The sequence below is a fragment of the Chiloscyllium plagiosum genome, unplaced genomic scaffold, assembly GCF_037043375.1.
Source record: "Chiloscyllium plagiosum isolate Xiang-an unplaced genomic scaffold, Cpla_swu_hap1 HiC_scaffold_30, whole genome shotgun sequence".
Classification (NCBI taxonomy): domain Eukaryota; kingdom Metazoa; phylum Chordata; class Chondrichthyes; order Orectolobiformes; family Hemiscylliidae; genus Chiloscyllium; species Chiloscyllium plagiosum.
In genome coordinates this window covers 58,182,937-58,206,355 of record NW_028270168.1, presented here as the reverse complement: position 1 = coordinate 58,206,355, position 23,419 = coordinate 58,182,937, and the positions used below count along the sequence as shown (strand labels likewise).

At 41.7% G+C, this 23,419-nt stretch overlaps 1 protein-coding gene across 1 annotated transcript in view; it reads right to left on the bottom strand.

Moving 5' to 3' along the window:
- Window positions 1-22,730, bottom strand: part of LOC148142209 (cytochrome P450 2J1-like) — a 192,196-nt gene extending 169,466 nt beyond the window's left edge. Inside the window, exons 1-2 of the mRNA XM_087976985.1 lie at window positions 22,643-22,730; window positions 22,436-22,545 (exon numbers count right to left, since the gene is read on the bottom strand). Of these exons, the coding sequence (XP_087833111.1) occupies window positions 22,436-22,545; window positions 22,643-22,730 (198 nt within the window). The remainder of the gene's footprint in view (window positions 1-22,435; window positions 22,546-22,642) is intronic.
- Between the last annotated feature and the right edge of the window lie 689 nt (window positions 22,731-23,419).

Genomic DNA, 23,419 nt, shown 5'->3' with positions numbered 1-23,419 from the left:
TAGCGGTATAACCAGTATATAGCAACATAACCAGTATATAGTAACATAACCAGTATATAGCAACATAACCAGTATATAGCAGCATAACCAGTACAGAGCAACATAACCAGTATATAGCAGTATAACCAGTATATAGCAGCATAACCAGTATATCGCAACATAACCAGTATATAGCAGTATAACCAGTATATAGCAGTATAACCAGTATATAGCAACATAACCAGTATATAGCAGCATAACCAGTATATAGCAACATAACCAGTATATAGCAGTATAACCAGTATATAGCAGCATAACCAGTATATAGCAACATAACCAGTATATAGCAGTATAACCAGTATATAGCAGTATAACCAGTATATAGCAACATAACCAGTATATAGCAGTATAACCAGTATATAGCAACATAACCAGTATATAGCAGCATAACCAGTATATAGCAACATAACCAGTGTATAGCAACATAACCAGTATATAGCAGTATAACCAGTATATAGCAGCATAACCAGTATATAGCAACATAACCAGTATATAGCAGCATAACCAGTATATAGCAACATAACCAGTATATAGCAGTATAACCAGTATAAAGCAACATATCCAGTATATAGCAGCATAACCAGTATATAGCAACATAACCAGTATATAGCAGCATAACCAGTATATAGTAACATAACCAGTATATAGCAACATAACCAGTATATAGCAGCATAACCAGTATATAGCAACATAACCAGTATATAGCAACATAACCAGTATATAGCAGCATAACCAGTATATAGTAACATAACCAGTATATAGCAGCATAACCAGTATATAGCAGTATAACCAGTATATAGCAACATAACCAGTATATAGCAACATAACCAGTATATAGCAGCATAACCAGTATATAGTAACATAACCAGTATATAGCAGTATAACCAGTATATAGCAGCATAACCAGTATATAGCAACATAACCAGTATATAGCAGCATAACCAGTATATAGTAACATAACCAGTATATAGCAGCATAACCAGTATATAGCAACATAACCAGTATATAGCAGCATAACCAGTATATAGCAACATAACCAGTATATAGCAACATAACCAGTATATAGCAGTATAACCAGTATATAGCAGCATAACCAGTATATAGCAGTATAACCAGTATATAGTAACATAACCAGTATATAGCAGTATAACCAGTATATAGCAACATAACCAGTATATAGTAACATAACCAGTATATAGCAACATAACCAGTATATAGCAGCATAACCAGTCTTTAGCAACATAACCAGTACATAGCAACATAACCAGTATATAGCAGTATAACCAGTATATAGCAGCATAACCAGTATATAGCAACATAACCAGTATATAGCAGCATAACCAGTATATAGCAACATAACCAGTATATAGCAGTATAACCAGTATATAGCAACATTACCAGTATATAGAAACATAACCAGTATATAGCAACATAACCAGTATATAGCAGCATAACCAGTATATAGCAGTATAACCAGTATATAGCAGCATAACCAGTATATAGCAACATAACCAGTATATAGCAACATAACCAGTATATAGCAGCATAACCAGTATATAGCAGTATAACCAGTATATAGCAGCATAACCAGTATATAGCAACATAACCAGTATATAGCAGTATAACCAGTATATAGCAACATAACCAGTATATAGCAACATAACCAGTATATAGCAGCATAACCAGTATATAGTAAAATAACCAGTATATAGCAACATAACCAGTATATAGCAGCATAACCAGTATATAGCAACATAACCAGTATATAGCAGTATAACCAGTATATAGCAACATAACCAGTATATAGCAGCATAACCAGTATATAGCAACATAACCAGTATATAGCAGCATAACCAGTAAATAGCAACATAACCAGTATATAGCAGTATAACCAGTATATAGCAACATAACCAGTATATAGCAACATAACCAGTATATAGCAGCATAACCAGTATATAGCAACATAACCAGTATATAGCAGTATAACCAGTATATAGTAACATAACCAGTATATAGCAGCATAACCAGTATATAGCAACATAACCAGTATATAGCAGTATAACCAGTATATAGTAACATAACCAGTATATAGCAACATAACCAGTATATTGCAACATAACCAGTATATTGCAGTATAACCAGTATATAGTAACATAACCAGTATATAGCAACATAACCAGTATATAGCAACATAACCAGTATATAGTAACATAACCAGTATATAGCAACATAACCAGTATATAGCAGCATAACCAGTATATAGCAGTATAACCAGTATATGGCAGCATAACCAGTATATAGCAACATAACCAGTATATAGCAGCATAACCAGTATATAGCAACATAACCAGTATATAGCAGCATAACCAGTATATAGCAGTATAACCAGTATATAGCAGCATAACCAGTATATAGCAACATAACCAGTATATAGCAGCATAACCAGTATATAGTAACATAACCAGTATATAGCAGCATAACCAGTATATAGCAACATAACCAGTATATAGCAGCATAACCAGTATATAGTAACATAACCAGTATATAGCAGCATAACCAGTATATAGCAGCATAACCAGTATATAGCAACATAACCAGTATATAGCAGTATAACCAGTATATAGCAACATAACCAGTATATAGCAGCATAACCAGTATATAGCAACATAACCAGTATATAGCAGTATAACCAGTATATAGTAACATAACCAGTATATAGCAGTATAACCAGTATATAGTAACATAACCAGTATATAGCAACATAACCAGTATATAGTAACATAACCAGTATATAGCAACATAACCAGTATATAGCAGCATAACCAGTATATAGCAACATAACCAGTATATAGCAGTATAACCAGTATATAGCAGCACAACCAGTATATAGCAACATAACCAGTATATAGCAGCATAACCAGTATATAGCAACATAACCAGTATATAGCAGCATAACCAGTATATAGCAGCATAACAGTATATAGCAACATAACCAGTATATAGCAGCATAACCAGTATATAGCAACATAACCAGTATATAGCAGCATAACCAGTATATAGCAACATAACCAGTATATAGCAGCATAACCAGTATATAGCAACATAACCAGTATATAGCAGTATAACCAGTATATAGCAACATAACCAGTATATAGCAGCATAACCAGTATATAGTAACATAACCAGTATATAGCAACATAACCAGTATATAGCAACATAACCAGTATATAGCAGCATAACCAGTATATAGCAACATAACCCGTATATAGCAGTATAACCAGTATATAGCAACATAACCAGTATATAGCAGCATAACCAGTATATAGCAGCATAACCAGTATATAGCAACATAACCAGTATATAGCAGTATAACCAGTATATAGTAACATAACCAGTATATAGTAACATAACCAGTATATAGCAACATAACCAGAATATAGTAACATAACCAGTATATAGCAACATAACCAGTATATAGCAGCATAACCAGTATATAGCATCATAACCAGTATATAGTAACATAACCAGTATATAGCAGCATAACCAGTATGTAGCAGTATAACCAGTATATAGCAGCATAACCAGTATATAGTAACATAACCAGTATATAGCAACATAACCAGTATATAGCAGCATAACCAGTATATAGCAACATAACCAGTATATAGCAGCATAACCACTATATAGCAGCATAACCAGTATATAGCAACATAACCAGTATATAGCAGTATAACCAGTATATAGCAGCATAACCAGTATATAGCAACATAACCAGTATATAGCAACATAACCAGTATATAGCAGCATAACCACTATATAGCAGCATAACCAGTATATAGCAACATAACCAGTATATAGCAGTATAACCAGTATATAGCAGCATAACCAGTATATAGCAACATAACCAGTATATAGCAACATAACCAGTATATAGCAGCATAACCAGTATATAGCAACATAACCAGTATATAGCAGCATAACCACTATATAGCAGCATAACCAGTATATAGCAACATAACCAGTATATAGCAGTATAACCAGTATATAGCAGCATAACCAGTATATAGTAACATAACCAGTATATAGCAACATAACCAGTATATAGCAGCATAACCAGTATATAGCAACATAACCAGTATATAGCAGCATAACCACTATATAGCAGCATAACCAGTATATAGCAACATAACCAGTATATAGCAGTATAACCAGTATATAGCAGCATAACCAGTATATAGCAACATAACCAGTATATAGCAACATAACCAGTATATAGCAGCATAACCAGTATATAGCAGCATAACAGTATATAGCAACATAACCAGTATATAGCAGCATAACCAGTATATAGCAGCATAACCAGTATATAGCAACATAACCCGTATATAGCAGTATAACCAGTATATTGCAACATAACCAGTATATAGCAGCATAACCAGTATATAGCAACATAACCAGTATATAGCAGTATAACCAGTATATAGTAACATAACCAGTATATAGTAACATAACCAGTATATAGCAACATAACCAGAATATAGTAACATAACCAGTATATAGCAACATAACCAGTATATAGCAGCATAACCAGTATATAGCAACATAACCAGTATATAGTAACATAACCAGTATATAGCAGCATAACCAGTATGTAGCAGTATAACCAGTATATAGCAGCATAACCAGTATATAGTAACATAACCAGTATATAGCAGCATAACCAGTATATAGCAACATAACCAGTATATAGCAGTATAACCAGTATATAGCAGCATAACCAGTATATAGCAACATAACCAGTATATAGTAACATAACCAGTATATAGCAACATAACCAGTATATAGCAGCATAACCAGTATATAGCAACATAACCAGTATATAGCAGCATAACCAGTATATAGCAGTATAACCAGTATATAGCAGCATAACCAGTATCTCGCAACATAACCAGTATATAGCAGTATAACCAGTATATAGCAACATAACCAGTATATAGCAACATAACCAGTATATAGCAGTATAACCAGTATATAGTAACATAACCAGTATATAGTAACATAACCAGTATATAGCAGCATAACCAGTATATAGCAACATAACCAGTATATAGCAGTATAACCAGTATATAGCAGCATAACCAGTATATAGCAGTATAACCAGTATATAGTAACATAACCAGTATATAGCAACATAACCAGTATATAGTAACATAACCAGTATATAGCAGCATAACCAGTATATAGCAACATAACCAGTATATAGCAGCATAACCAGTATATCGCAACATAACCAGTACATAGCAACATAACCAGTATATAGCAGTATAACCAGTATATAGCAGCATAACCAGTATATAGCAACATAACCAGTATATAGCAGCATAACCAGTATATAGCAACATAACCAGTATATGGTAACATAACCAGTATATAGCAGCATAACCAGTATATAGCAGTATAACCAGTATATAGCAACATAACCAGTATATAGCAGTATAACCAGTATATAGCAGCATAACCAGTATATAGCAACATAACCAGTATATAGCAGCATAACCAGTATATAGCAACATAACCAGTATATAGCAGCATAACCAGTACAGAGCCACATATAAAACAGAAGCAGGAGTAGGCCATTCAGCCCTTCAAGTCTATTCTATCATTCAAAATGATTGTAGCTGATCATCCAATTCTGTACCCTCTTCCTGCTTTCTCCTATATCCTTTGATCCCTTTAGCCTTCAAACTTATATCTAACTCCTCTTGAAAACATACAGCGTTTTGGCCTCAAACGTTTCTGTGACTGAGGATTCCATAGGCGTACCACATCTGGGTGAATGAATTTCTCCTCATCTCAGTCCGAAATGGCATACCTAGTCCCCTTAAAGTGTGATCCCTGGTTCTGGACTCCCTGGTCATCAGGAACATACTTCCTGCATCAATCCTGTCTAATCCTGTTAGACTTTTATAGGTTTCAATGAGATGCCCCACATTAGAACACAGAATGGATACAAAATTGATGGTAGGAAGCAGAGGGTAATAGTGGAAGGATGCTCATCGGACTGGAGCCTGTGACTAGTGGAGTGCGTCAGAGGTCGGTGCTGGGCCCATTGCTGTTTGTTATCTATATCAATGATTTGGATGGGAATGTACAAGGCATGATTAGTAGGTTTGCTGATGACACTAAAATAGGTGGTATCATGGACAGTGAGGAAGGTTATCAGGAATTGCAGCAAGACCTAGGTCAGCTGTGGAAGTGGGCTGAGAAATGGCAAATGGAGTTTAATATAGATATGTGTGAGGTCTTGCATTTCAGAAAGTCAAATCAAGGTAGAAGTTTCATGGTGAATGGTAGGGCCTTAAGGAGTGATGTGGAACAGAGGGACCGTGGAGTTCAGGACCATGGTTCTCTGAAAGTGGAGTCACAGGTTGACAGGACAGTGAAGGAGAGTTTTGGCGCACTGGCCTTCATCAGTCAGAGCATTGAGTATAGAAGTTGGGAAGTTATGTTGCAGTTATACAGGACGCTGGTGAGGCCGCAATTGGAGTATTGTTCTCAGTTTTGGTCACCCTGCTACAGGAAGGATGTTATTAAACTGGAAAGAGTACAGAAGAAATTTACAAGGATGTTCTGAAGAAGGGTTACACCCAAAATGTCAACGTCTACATGTCCTGATTGCTGCCTGCCTTGCTGTGTTCCCCCAGCCTCCTGCCTGTCCCTCCTGATGCTGCCTGCCTTGCTGTGTTCCTCCAGCCTCCTGCCTGTCCCTCCTGATGCTGCCTGCCTTGCTATGTTCCCCCAGCCTCCTGCCTGTCCCTCCTGATGCTGCCTGCCTTGCTGTGTTCCCCCAGCCTCCTGCCTGTCCCTCCTGATGCTGCCTGCCTTGCTGTGTTCCTCCAGCCTCCTGCCTGCCCCTCCTGATGCTGCCTGTCTAGATGGCACTCAAGGGTCTGAGTTATAGGGAGAAGTTGAACAAACTAGGACTTTTTCTTTCGAGCGTAGGAGACTGAGGGGACATTTTATAGAAATATATAAGTTCATGAGAGGCATGGATAGGGTGAATGCGCTCAGTCTTTTTCCCAGGGTTGGGAAATTAAGGATTACCGAGCATCAGTTTAAGGTTAGAGTGAAAAAAGTAAAAGGGAACCTGAGGGGCAACGTTTTTACACAGAGGGCGTTATGGAGTTGGAATGAGCTGCCAACAGAAGTGGTTGATGTGGGTACATTAACAATATTTAAAAGGCATTTGGACAAATACATGGATAGGGAAGGTTTAGAAGGATATGGGCCAAGTGCAGGGAAATGGGGTTAGCGAGGATGGACATTTTGGTCAGTATGGACCAGTTTAGATGAAAGGGCCTGTTTCTGTGCTGTAGGACTCTGTGACTGTAGTACAGCTCAGGAATGGGCCCCTCAGCTCCTCATATGTCTGTGCTGACCATGACATCATTCTAAATTAATCCCTTCTGCCAACAAATGGCTCATCTCCCTCTATTCCCTCCCTGTTCATGAGTCTGCCTAAGTGTCTTTTTAACATTGCTTTGTATTTGCTTCTACCACCTGCCCTGGCAGTGTCTTCCAGACATCTACTACCCTCGATGTAGAAAACTTGCCTCGCACATCTCCTTTAAATTTTCTCCTTCTCACATTAAATCCCTGTCCCCTGGTATTTGATATTTCCACCTTGGGAGAAGAATTCCAACTATCTACCTTATCTATGCCTCTCATAATTTTATATACTTACATCAGGTTGCCCTCAGCCACAAATGCTCCAACAAAAACAGTCCCAGATTGTCCAACCTCTCCTTGTAGCTCATACACTGATACCCAGGCACCATTCTGGGAAACCTCTTCAGCACCCTCTCCAAAGCCTCCACATCCTTCCCATCATATGGTCTTCCTATAGTCTTCTAAACCCCATTGACTGTAACTGAACTGATCCAGTTTCTCTTCATACATCAGTCCTGTCATTCCCAGGAATCAGTTTGTAAACATTTTTTGCACCCCCTCCATAGCCAGAACACCCTTCTTCACATAATAATATATAATATTTTAGATTAACTTACATGCAGAAGACATCTTAAATAAAATTAAATATCTGAGGGTAATTATCAGAAACATTATAAACAAAATATGACAGAATTGTGTAAGAAGGTATGACAGCAGGTAACTACAAATCTGGTCAAACTTGGTTGGACAGTCTGTATTAATTGAAAGCAGGTGTTGTTTATTGAATATGAGAAAGTAATAACAGAGAGGAAATATATGAAGCTGAATGTGAGCAGTTTGTGGATACGAAAATCTTAATCTTTTTTGCATAGTCTATTTTATTTAAAGTCTCTGAGTTAAATTCATTAATTCCCTGCTTACGTTGGGTTCTAACAAGGTCTCCACTGGACGAGCAGTTGGGCCTCGCTACTTAAAGAAATGGATGAAACTGGTTCCTCTGTAATTAGGTCAAATAGGCCTTTTGTGTCAGAAGCGCATAAAACTATGCCACTTGCTACAACTTAATAGTTTAGTGAGACTGACAGGAGAGATTTTTTATTCACTCACACAATGTGAGACTTCACTGGCTGGGCCAGATTTATTGCCCATCCCTCGTTTGCCCTTTGGAAGATGGTGGTGTACTCCCTTCCTGGAGCACCTGTGCTTGTGCTAGAGATAGACTCACAATACCCACTCGTGAGGCAAGTTCCAGAGTACAAGGAGTTGGATGATTAAAGGGATTGGGGAAAAAGGGAAGAAAGTAGCTCTTTTTTGCTTTTCTAATTTTTTCAGCCTTCAGGAATTGTTCTATTTCAGAACAGAAGAAGACTCTGGCTATTTTATGGGTATCTGATTACAGGCAATAAATGCTGATCAGCCAGTGATGCCTATATCTTGAATAAAAACAATGTGACTAAGATTTATTCTATTCCTAAAAGATATAATAGCCCCTATTGGGAAGGTGAATAAAACACCCAGAAACAAAGGCACATATATAACTGAATAAAATAAAGAAATAGCTAATTCGGCAATATGAAAAATAGATTAGTGATGTGTTGTCTCTCTAGGATACCAGTTGTGTCTAGAGCAAACATATCTGCAGACAATGAAATAATTCACTGGAGGAGGAGCTTCCACAAATATCCCCATCCTCAATGATGGAAGAGCCCAGCACATCAATGTCAAAGATAGGGTTGAAGTATTCGCAGCAATCTTCTGTCAGAAGTGCTGAGTGGATGATCCATCTCAGCCTCCTCCAGTGGGCCCCAGCATCACAGGAACCAGTCTTCAGCCAATTCAATTCACTCCATATGATTTCAAGAAATGGTAGCAGACACTGGGTACTGCAAAGGCTGTGGGCTCTGACAACATTCCGCCAATAGTACTGAAGACTTGCCATTCCTCTGGCCAAGCTGTTCCAGTACAGTGCAAATAGTAGCAGCTACCTGACAAATGTGGACATTTTCCCAGGTATGTCTTGAACATAAAATGCAGGACAAATCCAATTACCAAGTGATGGAAGGTATCATCATCAACAGGGCTATCAAGCACCAGCTCAGCAATAACCTGCTCAGTGACCCCCAGTTTGGGTTCCCCCAGGGTCACTCAGCTCCTGACCTCATTACAGCCTTGGGTCAAACATGGAGAAAAGAGCTGAATCCCAGAGGGGAGGAGAGAGGGACAGCCTTTGACATCAAGGCTGTGTTTGACAGAGCCCTGGCAAAACTGGAATTAATGGGCATCAGGACAAACTCTCCGGTGGTTAGAGTCATACCTGACATGTAGGAAGATGGTTGTGGTTGTTGGAGGTCAGTCATCTCAGCTCCAGGACATTTCTGCAGGAGTTCCTCAGGGGACTGTCCAAGGCCCAACTACCTTTAGCTGTTTCATCAATGACCTTCCCTCTATCTAAGACCAGAAATGGGGATGTTCATCGATGATTGCGCAATGTACAAGACCATTCGCAACTCCTCAGGTACTGAAGCAGTCCATGTTCAATGCAGCAAGATCTGAACAATATGCAGGCATGGGCTGACAAGTGGCAAATAACATTCATGCCACACAAATGCCAGGCTATGACCATCTCCTAGCAGACTACATGCGGAAGACCTGGAAAAATGGTGCGCTGAGAACAACCTAGCTCTCAATGCCAGCAAAACCAAAGAACTCATTATTAACTTTCGGCGGGATGTTACTCATGCCCCCTCCCCCAACACATTAACAGCACAGAGGTGGAATGAGTGGAGAGTGTCAAGTTCCTGGGAGTGGTCACCCACAACAAGCTTTCTTGGATTCTTCATACAGATGCACTAGTTCCAAAAGCCTAACAATGTCTCTTCTTTCTCAGGCAGCTGAGGAAATTTGGCATGACGGTGAATACCCTCGCCAACTCTTATAGGTCTGCCATTGAGAGCATTCTGTCTGGGTGTATCACTACCCGGTATGGTAACTGTACCATTCAAGATCAAAGACGGTTACAGAGAGTGGTGAACTCGGCCCAGACAATCACAAAGGCCAACCTCCCATCTACAGAATCCATCTACCAGGCCCACTGTCAGGGAAAGGCCGCCAGCATTGTCAAAGATCCATCCCACCCTGGCAATGTTTTTCTACAACCTCTACCATCGGGGAGAAGGTACAGAAGCCTGAACACACGCACCAGCCGGTTTCACAACAGTTTCTACCCTAGTGTTGTTAGAATACTGAATGGACTCACAAATTGTTTGCCCGTACCTGTGTTTTTGTTTTTGCCACTGTTTACTTATTAGTTACTATCTATGCAATTTAACTCTGTGATCTGCCTGTTGCTCGCAAGACAAAGCTTTTCACTGAGCTTCAGTACACGGGACAATAAATTCAATTCAGTTCAATTCAATCTTCAATAAAAGGCAATCTAACCATTGCCCCTTACATTCAATGAATCCCCCACTACCAACATCTTGGGGATTATCATTTATCAGAAACTCAACTGGACACACCACATAAAAGCAGGTCAGAGGCTGGAAATACTGCGGCAAGTAACTCACGAGCTGACTCACCAAAGCCCTTCCACCATCCCCAAGGCACAAGTCAGGAGTGTGATGGAATAGTCCCCACTTCTCTGGATGGGCGCAGCTCCAACAACACTCAAGAAGGTTGACACCATCAAGGATAAAGCAGTCCTCTTGATTGGCACTACACCCAAAAACATCCTCTCCCTCCACCACCGATGCTCAGTAACAGCAGTGTGTACCATCTACAAGGTTCACTGCAGAAATTCACCAAAGATCCTGAGACAGCGCCTTTCAAACCCACAACCACTTCCATCTAAAAGACAAGCTCAGCAGATACATGGGAGCACCACCCTCTGCAAGTTCCGCTCCAAACCACTCCCCATCCTTTCTTGGAAATACATCGCCATTCCTTCATTGTCATTGGGTCAAAATCTTGGAATTCCCTCCCTAAGGGCATTGTGGGTTAAGCCACAGCACATGGACTATAGTGGGTCAACCCAAAGCAGGAGTACTGCAGCAGTTCTAGAAGGCAGCTAACCACCACCTTCACAAGGGGCAATTAGGGGCACCCATAACCCACAAATGAATAAACTTTTAAAAATGGAATTTAATCCTGATAAGTTTGGGTATTCCTTTATTTAGTCATGGGACGTAGATGTCACTGGCTGGGCTGACATTTTATTACCCGCTCCTAATTATCTTTGAGAAGGTCGGGGGGTGAGCTACCATCTTGAACCACTGCAGTCCATATGATGTAGGTAGACCCAAAATGTCCCTTAGGAAGGGAATTCCAGATGATGCACTTTTGAAAAAGGAACAACACAAAGGAGTACTGGATGAATAGCAGGACCCTAGGAAACTCAGAGGAACAGAGGGATCTTATGGTGTTTGTCCACAAATTTCTGAAGGTGGCAGGTCATGTTAACAGAGTAGTAAAAAAGGAATACTCTTGCTAAAGGAGCAGGGAGGTCCGGTAATGCCACAGCTGGAGACTGTATGCAGTTCTGGTTACCACACAATAAGAAGGATGTGATTACACTGGAGGGGATGCAAAGGAGATTCACCAAGTAATTATTCCAATATCAACTGGGTTTCAAACAATACAAAGGGCATTGGGAGTGAACAATTTATATATTGTGTCCAGAGACTTTTTTTAAACAATACTGATAAGCCGAATGAAAGGAGACTCATTGTTGTGGTTCTGTTCGCCGAGCTGGGAATTTGTGTTGCAGACGTTTCGTCCCCTGTCTAGGTGACATCCTCAGTGCTTGGGAGCCTCCTGTGAAGCGCTTCTATGATGTTTCCTCCGGCATTTATAGTGATTTGTATCTGCCGCTTCCGGTTGTCAGTTCCAGCTGTCCGCTGCAGTGGCCGGTATATTGGGTCCAGGTCGATGTGCTTATTGATTGAATCTGTGGATAAGTGCCATGCCTCTAGGAATTCCCTGGCTGTTCTCTGTTTGGCTTGTCCTATAATAGTAGTGTTGTCCCAGTCAAACTCATGTTGCTTGTCGTCTGCGTGTGTGGCTCCTAAGGATAGCTGGTCGTGTCGTTTCGTGGCTAGTTGATGTTCATGGATGCGGATCGTTAGCTGTCTTCCTGTTTGTCCTATGTAGTGTTTTGTGCAATCCTTGCATGGGATTTTGTACACTACATTGGTTTTGCTCATGCTGGGTATCGGGTCCTTTGTCCTGGTGAGTTGTTGTCTGAGAGTGGCTGTTGGTTTCTGTGCTGTTATGAGTCTTAGGGGTCGCAGTAGTCTGGCTGTCAGTTCGGAAATGCTCCTGATGTAGTGTGGCTAGTGCTTTTGGTTGTGGCATGTCCTCGTTCCGTTGTCTTTCCCTTAGGCATCTGTTGATGAAATTGCGCGTGTATCCGTTTTTGGCAAATACATTCAACTACAAAAGCAACCACCCCAACACACACAAAAGAAGTTGCATCAAGCCACTATTCAAAAGGGCCACAACACACTGCAGCACACCAGAACTGCAAAAAGAGGAAGAAGAACACCTATACAATGTATACAATTTTTCTATTTCCGTGTTTTTAATGATTACAAACGTGTCATCGACATATCTGACCCAGAGTTTGGGTTGAATTTGTGGTAGGGCTGTTTGTTCTAACCTTTGCATAACTGCCTCTGCTATGAGTCCCGAGATCGGTGATCCCATGGGTGTTCCGTTGATTTGTTCGTATATCTGGTTGTTGAATGTGAAGTGTGTTGTGAGGCACAAGTCCAGTAGTTTAAGTATCCTGTCTTTGTTGATAGTTTCAGCGTCCTGTTTTCTGTTCTGTTCTGTATGTCCAGTAGTTTGGTAAAACACGGAAATAGAGAAAACACACCGGATCATCAATGCCACACTCACAGGAATCCGATTCACGAGAGAAGAAGAAAAGGACCACCAACTCCCATTCCTAGACGTGATGGTACAGAGAACACCAGACGGAGAATTCACTACAAGGGTATACAGGAAAGCCACACACACAGACCAAGTCCTGAACTATGAAAGTAACCACCCCAACACACACAAACGAAGCTGCATCAGGACACTATTCAAAAGGGCCACAACACACTGCAGTACACCAGAACTGCAAAAAGAAGAAGAGGAACACCTATACAAGGTATTCGCCAAAAACGGATATCCGCATAACTTCATCAACAGATGCCGAAGAGAAAGACCACGGAACGAGGACATACCACAACCAAAAGGACTAGCCACACTACCATACATCAGGAGCATCTCGGAACTGACTGCCAGACTACTGCGACCCCTAGGACTCATAACGGCACACAAACCAACAGTCACGCTCAGACAACAACTCACCAGAACGAAGGACCCGATACCCAACATGAGCAAAACCAATGTAGTGTACAAAATACCATGCAAGGATTGCACAAAACACTATATAGGACAAACAGGAAGACAGCTAACAATCCGCATACATGAACATCAACTAGCCATGAAACGACACGACCAGCTATCCTTAGTAGCCACACACGCAGACAACAAGCAACATGAATTCGACTGGGACAACACTATTATCATAGGGCAAGCCAGACAGAGAACAGCCAGGGAATTCCTAGAGGCATGGCATTCATCCACAAACTCCATCAACAAACACATCGACCTGGACCCAATATACCAACCACTACAGCGGACAGCTGAAACTGACAACCGGAAGCGGCAGGGACAGACCACTATAAACACCGGAGGAAACATCAAAGAAGCGCTTCGCAGGAGGCTCCCAAGCACTGATGATGTCGCCTAGCCAGGGGACGAAACGTTTGCAACAAAAACTTCCAGCTCGGCGAACAGAACCACAGCAGCCAGGGCAGGCAGGGACAAGGAGGGACTAATAAATTAAACTGCATTTATTTCAATGCAAGGGGCCGAACAGGGAAGGCAGATGAACTCAGGGCATGTAAGGAACATGGGACTGGGATATTATAGCAATTACAGAAACATGGCTCAGGGATGGGCAGGACTGGCTGCTTAATGTTCCAGGATACAAATGCTACAGGAAGGATAGAAAGCGGGGCAAGAGAGGAGGGGGAGTGGCATTTTTGATAAGGGATAGCATTACAGCTGTGCTGAGGGAGGAATTTCCTGGAAATACACCCAGGGAAGTTATTTGGGTGGAAATGAGAACTAAGAAAGGGATGATCACCTTATTAGGTTTGTATTATAGATCCCCTAATAGTCAGAGGGAAATTGAGAAACAAATTTGTAAGGAGACCTCAGCTATCTGTAAGAATAATAGGGTAGTTATGGTAGGGGATTTTAACTCTCCAAACATAGACTGGGACTGCCATAGTGTTAAGGGTTTAGATGGAGAGGAATTTCTTAAGTGTGTACAAGACAATTTTCTGATTCAGTATGTGGATGTACCTACTAGAGAAGGTGCAAAACCTGACCTACTCTTGGGTAATAAGGCAGGGCAGGTGACTGAGGTGTCAGTGGGGGAGCACTTTGGGACCAGCGAACATAATTCTATTAGATTTAAAATAGTGATGGAAAAGAATAGACCAGATCTAAAAGTTGAAGTTCTAAATTGGAGAAAGGCCAATTTTGATGGTATTAGGCAAGAACTTTCAAAAGCTGATTGGAGGCAGATGTTTGCAGGTAAAGGGACAGCTGGAAAATGGGAAGACTTCAGAAATGAGATAACGAGAATCCAGAGAAAGGATATTCCTGTCAGGGTGAAAGGGAAGGCTGGTAAGTATAGGGAATGCTGGATGACTAAAGAAATTGAGGGTTTGGTTAAGAAAAAGAAGGAAGCATATATCAGGTATAGACAGGATAGATCGAGTGAATCCTGAGAAGAGTATAAAGAAAGTAGGAGTATACTTAAGAGGGAAATCAGGAGGGCAAAAAGGGGACATGGGATAGTTTTGGCAAATAGGGTTAAGGAGAATCCAAAGGGTTTTCACAAATATATTAAGGACAAAAGGGTAACGAGGGAGAGAATAGGGCCCCTCAAAGATCAGCAAAAACCACAGAAAATGGGGGAGATACTAAACGAGTATTTTGCATCAGTATTTACTGTGGAAAAGGATATGGAAAATATAGACTGTAGGGAAATAGATGGTGACATCTTGCAAAATGTCCATATTACAGACGAAGAAGAGCTGGATGTCTTGAAATGCATAAAGGGTGGATAAATCCCCAGGACCTGATCAGGTGTACCCAAGAACTCTGTGGGAAGCTAGAGAAGTGATTGATGGGCCTCTTGCTGAGATATTTGTATCATCGATAGTCACAGGTGAGGTGCCAGAAGACTGGAGGTTGGCTAATGTGGTACCATTATTTAAGAAGGGTGGTAAGGACAAGCCAAGGAACTATAGACTGGTGAGCCTGACCTCGGTGATGGACAAGTTGTTGGAGGGAATCCTGAGGGACATGATGTACATGTATTTGGAAAGGCAAGGACTGATTAGGGATAGTCAACATGGCTTTGTGCATGGGAAATCGTGTCTCACAAACTTGATTGAGTTTTTTGAGGAAGTAACAAAGAGGATTGATGAGGGCAGAGCGGTAGATGTGATCTATATGAGCTTCAGTAAGGCGTTCGACAATGTTCCCCATGGGAGTCTGGTTAGCAAGGTTAGATCTCATGGAATACAGGGAGAACTAGCCATTTGGACACAGAGCTGGTTCAAAGGTAGAAGACAGAGGGTGGTGGTGGAGGGTTGTTTTTCAGACTGGAGGCCTGTGACCAGTGGAGTGCCACAAGGATCGATGCTGGGCCCTCTACTTTTTGTCATTTACATAAATGATTTGGATGCGAGCATAAGAGATACAGTTAGTAAGTTTGCAGATGACACCAAAATTAGAGGTGTAGTGGACAGTGAAGAGGGTTACCTCAGATTACAACAGGATCTTGATCAGATGGGCCATTGAGTTGAGAAGTGGCAGATGGAGTTTAATTCAGATAAATGCGAGGTACTGCATTTTGGGAAAGCAAATCTTAGCAGGACTTACACACTTAATGGTAAGGTCCTAGGGAGTGTTGCTGAACAAAGAGACCTTGGAGTGCAGGTTCATAGCTCCTTGAAAGTGGAGTCGCAGGTTAGGATAGTGAAGAAGGCGTTTGGTATGCTTTCCTTTATTGGTCAGAGCATTGAGTACAGGAGTTGGGAGGTCATGTTGTGCTGTACAGGACATTGGTGAGGCCACTATTGGAATTCTGGTGCAATTCTGGTCTCCTTCTTATTGGAAGATGTTGTGAAACTTGGAAGGGTTCAGAAAAGATGTACAAGGTTGTTGCCAGGGTTGGAGGGTTTGAGCTATAGGGGGAGGCTGAACAGGCTAGGGCTGTTTTCCCTGAAGCGTTGAAGGTTGAGGGGTGACCTTAAAGCGGTTTACAAAATTATGAGGGACATGGCTAGGATAAATAGACAAAGTCTTTTCCCTGGGGTCAGGGAGTCCAGAACTAAAGGGTATAGGGTTAGAGTGAGAGGGGAAAGATTTAAAAGAGACCTAAGGGGCAACATTTTCACACAGAGGATGGTACATGTGTGGAATGAGCTGCCATAGGAAGTGGTGGAGGCTGGTACAATTGCAACATTTAAAAGGCATCTGGATGGATATATGAATAGGAAGGGTTTGGAGGGATATGGCCATGCGCTGGCAAACGGGACTAGATTAGATCGGGATATCTGGTCGGCATGGATAAGTTGGACTGAAGGGTTTGTTTCCATGCTGCACATCTCTATGACTCTATGGCTGTGAACTGCTCTCTGGGATGGTCAATAAATACTGGCCTAGCCAGCAACATACTCATTCCATGAGTGAATTTTTTTTAAAATCAACTCTCAGTTCACTCAAACTGATATAGATTAGAGGCAGCTGTTTGAGGGTAAATCCACATCTAGAATGTGGGAATATTAACTGCCAGTTATTTGGAGATCAAGATCAGCATTTTCCTGTGAAAATGATGGATAAGGATGTCAAGCTCAGGAATGTTGGATCCCAAGAGTATTGAAAGCTTAGGCATCTGTAAAGTTTAGGAAAGTGAAGACAGACTGACCCCTCAAAGAAGAAATTAGGAAGGCTAAAAGGAGCCTTGAAATACCTTTGGCAATTAAGAATAAGAAAAATCTCAAGGTGTTTTAAACATATGTAAGGAGCAAGAGGGTAGCTAAAGAAAGGGTAGGTCCACACAAGGATAAAAGAAGGAATTTATGCATGGAGACAGAGGAAATGGGTGAGGTCCTTGACAAATACTTTGCATCAGTATTGTTATAAAGCGGAGGTTGACCCACCCTTGGGAACTAAAACCGAAAACCCAAAGAAGAGCACCTCACCCTATAATCTGTAAAAAGAGTTAGAAAAATGATGTAACCTGCTTTTTGGCAACGTCTAGTGGTTAAATAAAATAATTCCCTGACACTCACTTCAAAATCAACAAGTAACAATTTACTTACCTAACTCTAACAGCGAACAAAACAACTAATCTATTAACAAACTGAATAAAACCCTTCTAGCTCCTAAATATTCCTGAATAAAACAAGATTCTAATGGTATGCTGTTCCAATGAATAAAAGTCCCACTCATGAACAAAAAAAGTAGAATTTAGTCTCTCAAAATTACAGCCAGGTTACACACCTTCGGAATGTGCTGTGGCTTCTCCATCGACCTTTCTGACAGGAATATGACCTCGTTTCACTGTTATTATGTGGGTGGTGATTTCTCTAATACATAGTTGACTGTGAGAACCAATTTCTCTTGAGAGCTGAGACCTGTTAGCTCTGAGGTCTCTGTCCAACTTCCCCTTTTTTTATACCCATGATGACATAACAATATTTCTTACTTACCATTGGCTCTATGTTGTCAAAACCATCAGATTTAAATTTAATGGGTTTTTGGTATCTAAATGCATGGTTCAAATTGATTGGCTGAATTCAAAAGCTGTTGTCTTGATAAAACTTGTTGCTTGGCCTGCTAATTGTTTGGCCTTTCAATACAAATATTTCAGTTCAGGCTCTCTGAGCATTTGCAATCCTCCAAGCTGCTGCTCACAGACATATAGTTTAATGTCTAAGCACAGAAAAAACACCATCTTTTAAAGGAACCACACAATGCTTTCCCCCATCACTTTATAAACACCAAATTCTAACTTCATATCTCCTAATATATTAGTACTCTATCCAACTCTGCAACAGTATTTACAAAAGAGATGGTGAGCTGTGGGCAGGCTATGTTGATATTCTTGGTCATGCCAATATAAAAAAAAGAGGTGGTGTTGGGAGCTTTGAAGAGTGGTGGATGTGGGCACAATACAATGTTTAAAAGACATTTGCATTAGGACACGAATAGGGAAGATTTGGAGGGATGGGCTAGGACCATTATCTGGTATAGTTTGGGATTATGTTTGGCATGGACTGGTTGAACCAAAGGGTCTGTTTCTGTACTGTAGCGCCTGATGGGATCTATCCCAGAATGCCAATGGAGGCAGGTGAGGAAATTACTGGGGTCTTGTATGAAATTTTTGTATCCTCTTTCATCACAGGAGAGGTCCCAGAGAACTGTGGAATAGCCAACATTGTCTTTGTTTCAGAAGGGCAACAGGATTAATCTAGGAAACTAGAGGGATTAGGCCTTACATCAGCGGTAGGGAAATTATTGGAGAAGATTCTTAGGGGTAGGATTGACCCACATTTGGAAAAATATGGATTTATCAGCAATAGGTAGATTAGATTCCCTACAGTGTGGAAACAGGCCCTTCAGCCCAACAAGTCCACACCAACCTTCCAAAGGATAACCCACCCAGACCTATATTCTCTCTGACTAACGCACCTAACACTACGGGCAATTTAGCATGGCCAATTCACCTGACCTGCACATTTTGGATTGTAGGAGGAAACCGGAGCAAACCCACGCAGACACGGGAAGAATGTACAAACTCCACACAGACACTTGTCTAAGGTAGGAATTGAACCCAAGTCCCTGGCGCTGTGAGGTAGCAGTGCTAACCACTGAGCCACCATGTAGCATGGCTTTGTGTGAAGAAGGTCATGTTTCACAAGCTTGATTGAAGTTTTGGAGGAAATGTTAAAGATGATTGATGAGGACAAGCTAATAGATATTGTCAATATAGATTTAGGAAAAGCCTTTGACAAGGTCCCTCATAACAGCCTGATACAAATGGTGAAGTCACATGGGATCTGGAGTTGGTAAGATGGGTGATTAGCCATGATGATAATGAATGGTGGTGCAGGCTTGAAGGGCAGAATGGCCTACTCCTGCACCTATTGTCTATTGGGTAAGAAACTGACTTGGTCATAGGAGACAGGGAGTAGTGGGGGAAGAATACTCTTTCTGATTGGAGATCAATGACCAGCGGTGATCCGTGAGGGATCAGTGCTGGGACCCCTGTTGTTTCTAATATATAATGATTTGAAGGAGAATGTAGGTGGCCTGACTAATAAATTTGCAGACGAGACAAAGATTGAGAGAATTACGGAAAGTGAGGAAGATTGCCAGAGGATACATAGAACATAGAACATAGAAGAATACAGCGCAGTACAGGCCCTTTGGCCCTCGATGTTGCGCTGATCCAAGCCCACCTAACCTGCACTAGCCCACTACAAATACGACAGGATATAAATAGGCTAGAGACTTGAGCAGAGAAATGGCACATGCCTTTTGGGAAATCTAATGCAGGAGGGAATTATACAGTAAATGGAAGAACCTTTAATAGTATTGACACACAAAAGAATCCAAGCATACAGGCCCACAGTTCCCTGAAAGTGGCAATACAAGTGGATAAGGTATATGGCATGCTTGCCTCCATTGGTCGGGGCATAGAGAGTAAAAATTGGCAAGTTATGTTGCAGCCGTAGAGAACTTTAGTTAGGCCATGTTTTGAATATTGTGTCCTGCTCTGGTCACCACACCAACAGAAAGATGTGGAGACTCTGGAAAAGGAACAAAAATAGTTGACCAGAATGTTGCCTGGTTTGGAGAATATTAGCTATCAAGAGAGATGAGACAAATTTGGTTTGTATTCACTTGTATGTCAAAAGATGAGCAGGGATATGATAAAACTTTACAAAATTAAGAGATAGATGGCTAAAATGGACAGTCAGAGTCTTTGTCCCAGGGGAGAAATGCCAATTACTAGGGGACATAGGTTTAAAGTAAAATGGGTAAGTTTAAAGGAGGTGTGAGAGGTCACTTTTTTACGCAGAAGGTGGTAAGTGTCTGAAATGTGCTGCCAGAAGGTGTTATGGAGGATGATACAATAACAAAGGTTAAGAGGCATCTTGACAGATACACAAATAGGCAGGAATAGGTGGACAGGACATCACAGAGGCAAAAGGTTTTTAGTTTAGAAAGGTATTATGCATTGACTCAGTCTTGGTAACCAAAGGGCCTGTTCCTGTGTTATATTTTGTTCTTTTAATCAGCAATGCTACCCCATTTCCTTTTCATTTTTAACTGTCCTTTCTAAAAATTGAAAACCGCTGGATATTCATTTACCAAATCGGATCACCATGCAGCCATATGTCTGTAATCCCAACAATACTGAAATAACTCCACAGAGGCTGGTATCCTGTCACCACGTCACCCTTTATTTACACAGGGGGATCCAGCTCCCTCAGAGGCAGCTCTCAGTGGGTCAGGATATCTGATACTACTCTTTTTGTCTGTCAGCAGGGTTCTGTGATTGGACCAGAGTAACAACCCCAATCAGGAAACTCATATTGTATGAGGTCCACCTGGCTGACCTTGTTACAATCATTATATTCCTCTCTCGCTGAGTCTGGACACATTGGCTGGTCAATTTTCTTGAAGTATCCCCTGGGTGCTTTAGCACTGAGTCAGGTCTTCAGAATCTGCATCACATACGGGCGCATATTCCTCCGACACTGCATCAGATAGTGGTGCATGTTCCTCAGACACTGCATCAGATACGGGCGCATGTTCCTCAAACACTGCATCAGATACGGTCGCACGTTCCTCAAACACTGCATCAGATTATGCATATGTTCATCAGACACTGCATCAGATAAGGGCGCATGTTCCTCAAACACTGCGTCAGATACGGGCGTATGTTCCTCCGACACTGCATCAGATACGGGCGCATGTTCCTCTGACACTGCATCAGATACGGGCGCATGTTCCTCAAACACTGCATCAGATACGGTCGCATGTTCCTCAAACACTGCATCAGATACGGTCGCATGTTCCTCAAACACTGCATCAGATACGGTCGCACGTTCCTCAAACACTGCATCAGATTATGCATATGTTCATCAGACACTGCATCAGATAAGGGCGCATGTTCCTCAGATACTGCATCAGATACGGGCGCATGTTCCTCAAACACTGCGTCAGATACGGGCGTATGTTCCTCCGACACTGCATCAGATACGGGCGCATGTTCCTCTGACACTGCATCAGATACGGTCGCATGTTCCTCAAACACTGCATCAGATACGGGCGCATGTTCCTCAAACACTGCATCAGATACGGTCGCACGTTCCTCAAACACTGCATCAGATTATGCATATGTTCATCAGACACTGCATCAGATAAGGGCGCATGTTCCTCAGATACTGCATCAGATACGGTCGCATGTTCCTCAAACACTGCATCAGATACGGGCGCATGTTCCTCAAACACTGCATCAGATACGGTCGCACGTTCCTCAAACACTGCATCAGATTATGCATATGTTCATCAGACACTGCATCAGATAAGGGCGCATGTTCCTCAGATACTGCATCAGATACGGGCGCATGTTCCTCAAACACTGCGTCAGATACGGGCGTATGTTCCTCCGACACTGCATCAGATACGGGCGCATGTTCCTCTGACACTGCATCAGATACGGTCGCATGTTCCTCAAACACTGCATCAGATACGGGCGCATGTTCCTCAAACACTGCATCAGATACGGTCGCACGTTCCTCAAACACTGCATCAGATTATGCATATGTTCATCAGACACTGCATCAGATAAGGGCGCATGTTCCTCAGATACTGCATCAGATACGGTCGCATGTTCCTCAAACACTGCATCAGATACGGGCGCATGTTCCTCAAACACTGCATCAGATACGGTCGCACGTTCCTCAAACACTGCATCAGATTATGCATATGTTCCTCTGACACTGCATCAGATAAGGGCGCATGTTCCTCAGACACTGCATCAGGTACGGGCGCATGTACCTCAAACACTGCATCAGATAAGGGCGCATGTTCCTCAAACACTGCATCAGATACAGGCGCATGTTCCTCAAACACTGCGTCAGATACGGGCTCATGTACCTCAAACACTGCATCAGATACAGGCGCATGTTCCTCAAACACTGCGTCAGATCCAGGCGCATGTTCCTCAAACACTGCGTCAGATACGGGCGCATGTTCCTCAAACACTGCGTCAGATACGGGCGCATGTTCCTCAAACACTGCGTCAGATACAGGCGCATGTTCCTCCAACACTGCGTCAGATACGGGCACATGTTCCTCAAACACTGCGTCAGATACGGGCGCATGTTCCTCAAACACTGCGTCAGATACGGGCGCATGTTCCTCAAACACTGCATCAGATACAAGCGCATGTTCCTCAAACACTACGTCAGATACAGGCACATGTTCCTCAAACACTGCGTCAGATACGGGCGCATGTTCCTCAAACACTGCGTCAGATACGGGCGCATGTTCCTCAAACACTGCGTCAGATACGGGCGCATGTTCCTCAAACACTGCGTCAGATTCTGCATATGTTCCTCAGACACTGCATCAGGTACGGGCGCATGTTCCTCGAACACTGCGTCAGATACGGGCGCATGTTCCTTAGACACTGCATCAGATACCGGCGTATATTCCTGAAACACTGCATCAGGTACTGCATATGTTCCTCAAACACTACGTCAGATACGGACGC